This window comes from Primulina tabacum, chromosome 2, assembly GCF_025594145.1.
Source record: "Primulina tabacum isolate GXHZ01 chromosome 2, ASM2559414v2, whole genome shotgun sequence".
In the NCBI taxonomy this organism is placed as follows: Eukaryota; Viridiplantae; Streptophyta; class Magnoliopsida; order Lamiales; family Gesneriaceae; genus Primulina; species Primulina tabacum.
This window is the reverse complement of record NC_134551.1, coordinates 53,614,541-53,622,866: the sequence shown is the minus strand read 5'-3', so window position 1 is coordinate 53,622,866 and position 8,326 is coordinate 53,614,541. Positions and strand designations below refer to the sequence as shown.

At 35.0% G+C, this 8,326-nt stretch overlaps 1 protein-coding gene across 1 annotated transcript; it reads right to left on the bottom strand.

Moving 5' to 3' along the window:
* Positions 1–4,583: 4,583 nt before the first annotated feature.
* Positions 4,584–7,812, bottom strand: LOC142536998 (putative LRR receptor-like serine/threonine-protein kinase At4g37250). Its single transcript, XM_075642511.1, is given in 3 exon segments — positions 4,584–5,381; positions 6,003–6,444; positions 6,446–7,812. Coding segments are annotated over 3 exon segments (2,301 nt in total). The 5' UTR covers positions 7,601–7,812; the 3' UTR covers positions 4,584–4,677.
* Between the last annotated feature and the right edge of the window lie 514 nt (positions 7,813–8,326).

Here is an 8,326-nt window from a genome sequence, read left to right as displayed (position 1 = left end):
TTTGATAGGGGTGGTGAGTTATATCTGAGAGATGCTATTAGAGTTTCATTGTCGGCTGTGAGTAATATCAGTGTCATCACAATTCAAAACCATTTTTTGCGAAGCATAAGGCCTAATAATACTATATGTTTGATCAGGAATCAGTGACAGGGATGACTGATGAGTGTCCCATGTCTTTGGTTGTTTTTGAAAAGGATGAATTCTTGAATTCAGAAAAGTTTCCCATGTATGACAGGTTGGCAATCTGGGTCGACTTGATTTATTCACCATAAAATGTATTTTTTAAAAAAAATACATTAAATTGTATTATTGTCGAGTGTATAAACATACTATTTTGTTTAAAAGTTTGTATATTAATTTTATATGCGGAGTCATGTTTCATGAAGGCACGAAAAGATTATCTGCAGTGAGATCTAAGTTGTTGTGTGCTCGGGTTTGACCTTACTGACCTCGTGACAATAATCCAATATGAAAATTATGAATTTTTAATAGCTTAGTTTGGTTTCATTGTATTTGGAATCTAGGAAAACTAACAAGATTCTCAGCATACTTTTCTTCACTGGACTTGTTTAGTTTTCTTGGGTTTTGCTTAATGTGAAACATACCATTATTTTCAATACAAATCTATTTTAAAATTTGTTATCAAATAATATTTTAATTGTATGAAAATGCATCAGTGTTCTACAGTGGGGCAGATTATGCGACTAACATATGGAACATTTGACTATCATTGCGTCAATTTTTATAAAATCTTGTACTTGTCTGGTTGACTTGCGTAGTTTATATTTATGTATATTTGGCGGATAAGTGTTAACAATGCAAGTACGTGAAGAAAAAAATTATGGCCATTGAAGAGGAAATTATGACCAATAAACCAACTCGCAACTGTGTGTTTTCTTTATTGAAATACGTAAGAGATAATTATGGGAAATTATGGCCACTGAAGAGGAAATTATGGCCAATACTCTTTCGGGCGTAACAGGAGCAAGTAGAATTCTTAACATGGGTAGGAAGATACATCCGGATCTATTACCGGATATATTTCCCGATCAACTGCTAATGGTTGGCATACCGTTTGTTCGAGAATAGATACTTTTTCCGTGCTATCTTCTCTTCATAGTTGAGGGTGCCGAAGAAGCTCTTGAAAGAGCTAACCTCGAATAGTTTTTGTTCCCTTTGATGTGGAAGGATTTTCTAAGCAAGAGTGCCGTTATGGAGGTCTGTGGAAGTCCAGCTCTAGCTTAGGCTTCAAGCATAGGGAATTGTTTTGTTTTTAAAAAATAACATTTTTGATATACGAGAGAGAACTATTTTAAATAAACACGTGAAATAATATTATTGAGGCCATGGTCCATAGTACCCTGGGCAAGGACGCAATGGGATGAACTGCGTTCCTCCCCAACTGCTGAGTAAACCACACGTGATGTTTCAGTGTTCGATCATGTGGATGGGCCTCGTACGGAGATCCTTCGTGCGGTCAAGTTTTTACCTTTTTTTATGTGTATTTTTAGAAAATGGAAGCAAAAAAATAATTGGCCGTTATTAAATTTTAATAAATTAACAACGATTTTAAATTTAAAAATATTAACAAATCCAAATATTAATAATAAATCAGAAAAATAGTTTAAAACATCTTATTTTATATTCATGTGTATTCTTGTTAATTACCACAAATTTCAAATGGACTTAATTGAAAATATTTAAAATCTATATGAAAATGCGTAGTGAAATTCAGCCACTTTATATGAACTGTCAATTTTAAATGTGTATTTTTTTTTTCAATTATGTGTAATTTTAATTTTATTTCCAATTTTTTTTTTAAAATACAAAATTATTTAACTGAATACAAAATTTATATTTCAACGTCATCTCTACAACTGATCTCACTTCTACAAAACCATAAAATAATGTAGTCAACGTTGATATCATCATAAGATAATGAGTAGATCTCTTGTGAGATGGTCTCACGAATCTTTATCTGTGAGACGGGTCAATACTAGCAATATTCACAATAAAAAAATAATACTCTTAACATAAAAAATAAAAAAATTCATGGATAACTCAAATAAGAGATCTTTCTCACAAAATACGATCCGTGAGACCGTCTCACATGAGTTTTTGTTAAAGATAAAATTACCGACTTGATCTCAAACTTGAACGTACTCTTAAATCGTGTGTGTGATGTTGTCTTCTCCCCTAGGTGTAACATAATCATGGTTACCATCGTGCATTGGGAGACTAAATTTTCAAGAAATATGGATGAATTAATCATTGATAACTATTCATGATTATTTCAAGTAGTCTAATTTTGATTGCTATAACCAATAAATGAAATTAATGGCGACAATTTCGATAAAATTATTAGAGGTGACAAAATAAATTAGTAATCGTAATTGATTTAATAATAATTTAGCATATGGTAGAATAATGTAGTTCAATATTGATTCTAGGTATTTATAAAATCTTAAAAGCAGTATTAAAAGCATTCTACAATAATATGTCCACGATTGATGTGATACAGCAAGGAATGTGGATGGAAAAGCATTGGAAAGCTTTTTTGATAAATTTTTAAAATTTTGGAATATATTGGAAATATTTGGTGCATTTTTTGAGAAAAAATGGAATAAAAATTAATTGTTTTGTGTTTGGTTGTCTTCAAAAGAGAGGGGATGGTCATATGCACAACTTATGGTATAGTTAAATTTCTTTGTTAAAATTAATAGTAAAAGTTGTGAAAATGGGAAGATTTTTTTTTAGATTCGAGTAAATTTTTCATTATATTTTTAACGTTGGGAAGATTTTTTTTTTTAGATTTGGGTAAATTTCTTATGTTTTTTTTTTCAAAAAATAATTTTATATTTGGGTCTTGAAAATATTTTGTATTTGGTAATTGATGAGATTGGGCATCAAATGATTGCTGAACTTTTCAATGGTACAGGCTGCACGATCTATTGAATTGGGCCAGGCCAATAATTCGTTTATAATTTGTTGATGTCCTAAAACTCAATTTGCATAAAGATATAGGGTGGAAATAAGAAGTGAATAAGCTACATCTTTAGGTTTTAAAACAAAAGATGTCAAATATTTCCCAAAAAAAGAAGAAAATATGTTAAATTACTCCGACAAATAACTTTTTGTATACAATTTCCAGGATGATTCATTTTTTTTAAATTAATTTTTTCACATTCGAAAATGATGTCGATTCTCCAACACCAATCATTTCCTAAACAATCGTTGCGTAAATTTATTTACCTAGTCAGAACGATCCAACAATGGATGAAATACCTGATCAGAACAGTTCAGCAACGGTGCAACTATAATATTTTAAATTATATAATATCTTAAATATCATTTTTCGATTGTTCAACCAAAAAGACACAATTATTACACTAGACAGTTTTGTCCGGTCAAGCATTTCCGTAAAATTTTGTTGATGAAATGGTTAAAATTTAACGTGCCTTAACATATAATTTGTCGCAGACCAAGTTATCAGTGTTCAGCAAATATAATTGTTGTCGCAAAATAGTATGCACAAATTTGGTTTTTATCAGCAATATTTGTTTCTAGGAAAAAAAATAGAGATTAAAATCATGAAAACATTATTAAAATACAGAATCGTTATTATTTCACTTTATGTCAGCTCCAGTTTTTAAAATCAGTAATAATCTAACATTGGAGTAGGTAGCTGAATGTAGGAAAATTTTGTTCAATACAAGGAATTCAACGGCAAAATTAGACATGCCCTATTTGACAAATGATTGATTTTTTAGGATAATATTTTTCACTTATCACGGGCGTAAAAGCATCGTTGTCCAAGAAGTAGTATTTTGTGAGATGGTCTCACGAATCTTTATCTGTGAGACTGGTCAATCATGTCGATATTCACAATAAAAAATAATACTATTAACATAAAAAGTAATATTTTTTTATGGATGACCCAAATAAGAGATCCGTCTCACAAAATACGACTCATGAGACCGTCTCACACAAGTTTTTTGCTTAATCCAAGCTCAATTGGAGTAGAAATTAAGGAGATTGACTGGATTAAATAATATCTAAGGTCAAATATCAAATTAGAACTTAAATAATATATGCATGGTCACCAATTCATGTTCTAAGAAACCTTGGGCTAAGTTCATTAATCAGACCATGATGCATTAACAGAAGAATAGCGGTTGCAATTATTTTGATTGTTGTTCACTAACAATATGTAAATTACAATAGGACAATTTGATTAAAATATTTTTAAAAATAAATAGGCGTGTATTAATTAATTAAAAAAATACCTTAAAATGGCACAATTTAACTAAAAATATTCATTCAAAAGGTTACAAGGGGGTATCATTTTAAGATTGAAATAAATCACATAACACAAAATTTTCACATATTTTTTTGGCAAAATCTTGTGTGGGACGATCTCACAGGTCGTATTTTGTGAGACGAATATCTTATTTGAGTCATTCATGAAAAAATATTATTTTTTATGCTAAGAATATTACTTTTTATTGTGAATATCGGTAGAGTTCATCCGTACCATAAATAAAGATTCGTGAGACCGTCTCACAAAAGACATACTCTATTTTGTTTGAGACAATGAGCAAGTCAATGATTTTTCTTTCGAGGTCATATAATATAATATTAAAATTATACTTGCATATTTGGGTAATTTTATTTATATCACAATTGGACATAAGTGTAAGGTGGAGAAGATGACAAGGATTCAATCTTTTCAATTGATTGGAGGACCTCTTTCATTGATGGTCTTTTTTGTGGCACGCTGCATATGCAACCACACCCTAATTTGAGTAGTGCCAACAAAGCTTCCTCTTTCCCCTCCACGTCAGCGCGGATTGCCACGTCAGTCATCCTCAAAATCTTGTCCCTGTCTTCATTTGCTGACGTCAAAGTTCCGATGGCTAAGACGGGAACGGTTTCATCCGATGTGATGGCTTTTCCGGTCAACAATTCGAGTAACACAACACCAAATGCAAAAACGTCCCATTTTGAATTGGGTTTGAGACTTCGAAGAGATTCTGGTGCTTGATAGGGAGAAATTCCGATCAAGCTCGGGCTTGGGCTTGGAGTAGGCCCAATGGTTGTGTGATCGAGGATACTATCCCTCGAGGTTGTGGATCGTTTGCTACCAAAGTTTCGAGCTGATCCTCCGGCCTTGGAACTGTGGTCACCGGCGGTGACGAGCCTTTCCAGGCCGAAATCTCCTATCTTGGGCTCCATTCCTGGGCCCAACAGAATATTGCTGGGCTTCAAGTTCCCATGCACGTGCTTCTTCTCGTGGATGTAACAAAGCCCACGGGCTACACCTTTTGCTATCTTGACCCGAATTTCCCACGGTAAAGGACAAGGGGAGGAGCCAGCTTTTCCTGCACAAACGAAACCCAGCAAAGCGCATGTTAGACTCCATAAATATCCTAGTCGTCTAGGGCCAGGCCTTCTGCTAGCAAAATGGATAATGCTGACTTCGTTGTCAGGCGCAGTTTAGCTAACGATACTCATGTCAAGGACAACGATACAAGGTTGACTTCCAAATTCTCGATGTTTCATGGTTCCATTCAGAATCTTTAGCATTTGTTTCCATGCAAAAATTCTGAAGTTATTATCTTTCATGTTAAATTCTAATCCTTTCAAATAAATGGCATCTTTCATTCAATAATTCATCAAATTTAAATTTTATATAAAATCATTACATGAATAATACTGAATATATTTTCTTCAAAAAGGAGTTCAAAGATAAAAAAATCGAGGTATAATTAGATGTTTTGAATTCTACACAGAGTCTGGCCGACGAAAAAGTTACAAATTTTTAAACGGATATGAACTCTATCAGGTATATGCCTTTGATTAAATTAGCGGGTCTTCAAATAGACGATCTTGCCCGAGAATTGTTGGAGAAATCAAGTCAAGTGTACCAAAATTAGACAGAATATTATTTAACACCAAATTACCAAAAAATATAATTACAAGCCAAAAGACTGAGAACTTACTGTAGCGGGCATTAGCGAGGCTACCGTTGGGCACAAAATCATAAATAATCAGCTTCTCATCTTCACCCCAATAGAAGCCTCGAATCCGAATCAAGTTCGGGTGCACCAATTTCGCCATTACTCGAATCTGATTCTCGAAATCCCTGAATCGTTCCACACCACTCTCACCGATTCTTCTCACTGCCAACGTTGTACCATCTTCAAGCACCGCTTTGTACACTATGCTAGAACCCGTGGCGCCTAAAATGTAAGCCGAGGCCTTCAGCAATGTCTCCAATTCCAGGTCCTTTTCTCCGTCGACAGTTACAAGGGACCCTTTTTTCTGCTCTCGCGGGACGTGGATTTCGCGATTCTTGACCGCATTTTCGGTGTCTGTAGTGAAGGAAGTCGTGATTTCTGATGATGTTTCGGCTTCATCTTCTGTGGCGGCGGCGCCCTGTGCTCTGTTTCTTTGAGCAAGTCCATGTTCTTAGACAGTGGTGTTGGTTTGAGGGTGTTGCAGAGGATGCCCAATCGAATTGATCTTTCGCAATTTCTCTCTCTTTTTTTGATGTACGATCTTTGTTTTTCTTTTTCTTCAGATGATAAATGTAGAGGAAGATTAGAATGAGGAATCCCATTCCGGCGACGTCCCCGATGACGATTCCCAGAATTTTCCCGGTCCTGAGCCCGGTTCGCTTTCCTGTAGATGGAGCTGGACCTGGGGCGGTGTCCGGGTAGGTCGGTAAGGCAGCGATTGCTGGCGGAGATTCCCGTGCCGAAGAAGAATCAGGATGTGCTGTAACCGAAGCTGGAATCGAGCAGAGATTGCTTAATGGCTTCCCGCATAATTTCGGGTTGCCGGAGTAGGATTTGATGTCTTGGTCCAAGAAAATATTAGAATTCGGAACCGGGCCCGAAAAATCGTTGAACGACAGATCTATGGTTGCATTTGTGGGGATTTTGGCCGCAAATTCCGGCGGGATTTCACCGGAGAGTCTGTTAATCGAAACGTTGAAAAACGAAACTTTAGTGCCACCAAAATCTGGAGGCAAAGATCCGTTGATCAAATTACAAGACACGTCTAAACTCTGAACTGAATTAAACCCACCAGGCAGTGAACCAGAAATCGAATTGTTCTTCAAAGAAATCAATGTTAAATTCTGAAGAGCTGTCAAATTTTGCGGCAGTTGGCCAGAAATGTTATTGTTCGAAAAATCAAGAACCTGAAGCTCTGAAGCAACGAACAGAGAGGAAGGGATAGGACCAGTAATGACATTTCCAGAGAGATCAAGATGTCTGAGATGTTCGATCATTCCAAGATTTGAAGGGATTGAACCCAGAAGCCCGAAACCCCGGAGTATCATGCCCGTAACCCGGAAATAAGCTTCCTCAGAGCCAGAAGTCCCACAGTTTACTCCATTCCACGAACATGGCGTCTCATCATTTTCATCCCAGTTCTTCAAAACTCCAAACGGATCACTCAAGATACCGTTTTTAAAAGATAGCAAAAGAAGCCCGTCAGTGTTCAGCCCGAAAGATTGAGCTTGAAGCATGAAAAAGAACACGAGATTCCTCCATCTCCATAAATGTAGTGTACCAAAACTTTTGGTGCCCATTATTTATCACTACATCGTCTCTGCTGAGCTAGTAACCAGAGGAATTGAGCGGGAATTCGAGGCATAGAGAGTGTAAGTAACTATATAGAGACTAAATAACTGGTATTATGATGCAGAAGGGGGGCGGCCATGTGAATGGAGCTTCGTGTGAAAGAGAAAGAATGCATGCATTGAAAAGGAAGAGTCACAGCTCATTTAATCAAAAGTCCAAATTTCTTCACCAAATTAAAACACCTTTGATGGTATTGTTATTTAAAGAAAAAAAATGGTATTTCCACAAATAAATTATGACCCTATTTTTATTTTTCTTTTACTACAATTATATTCCAATTGACGGTATATTTTCTTTCTTGAATAGCTCTCTTGTGATACTGTCTCACGAATCTTTATTTGTGAGACGGATCAACCATACCGATATTTACAATAAAAGTAATATTCTTAACATAAAAAGTAATATTTTTTCATTGATGACCCAAATAAGATATCTGTCTCACAAAATACGACTCGTGAGACCGTCTCACAAAATACGACTCGTGAGACCGTCTCACACAAGTTTTTATCTTCTTTCTTTAATCATAAAATTTATATGAATAGTATAATAACAATGTGAAAATGATATCTATTTCAAATTAACATTAATTAATCAATACAAACTGTGATAACTCTACAGCAAACATATTACATTTGGAGGTGTTGTATAAAAAAGTGATTTTTCGATTTTTCTTT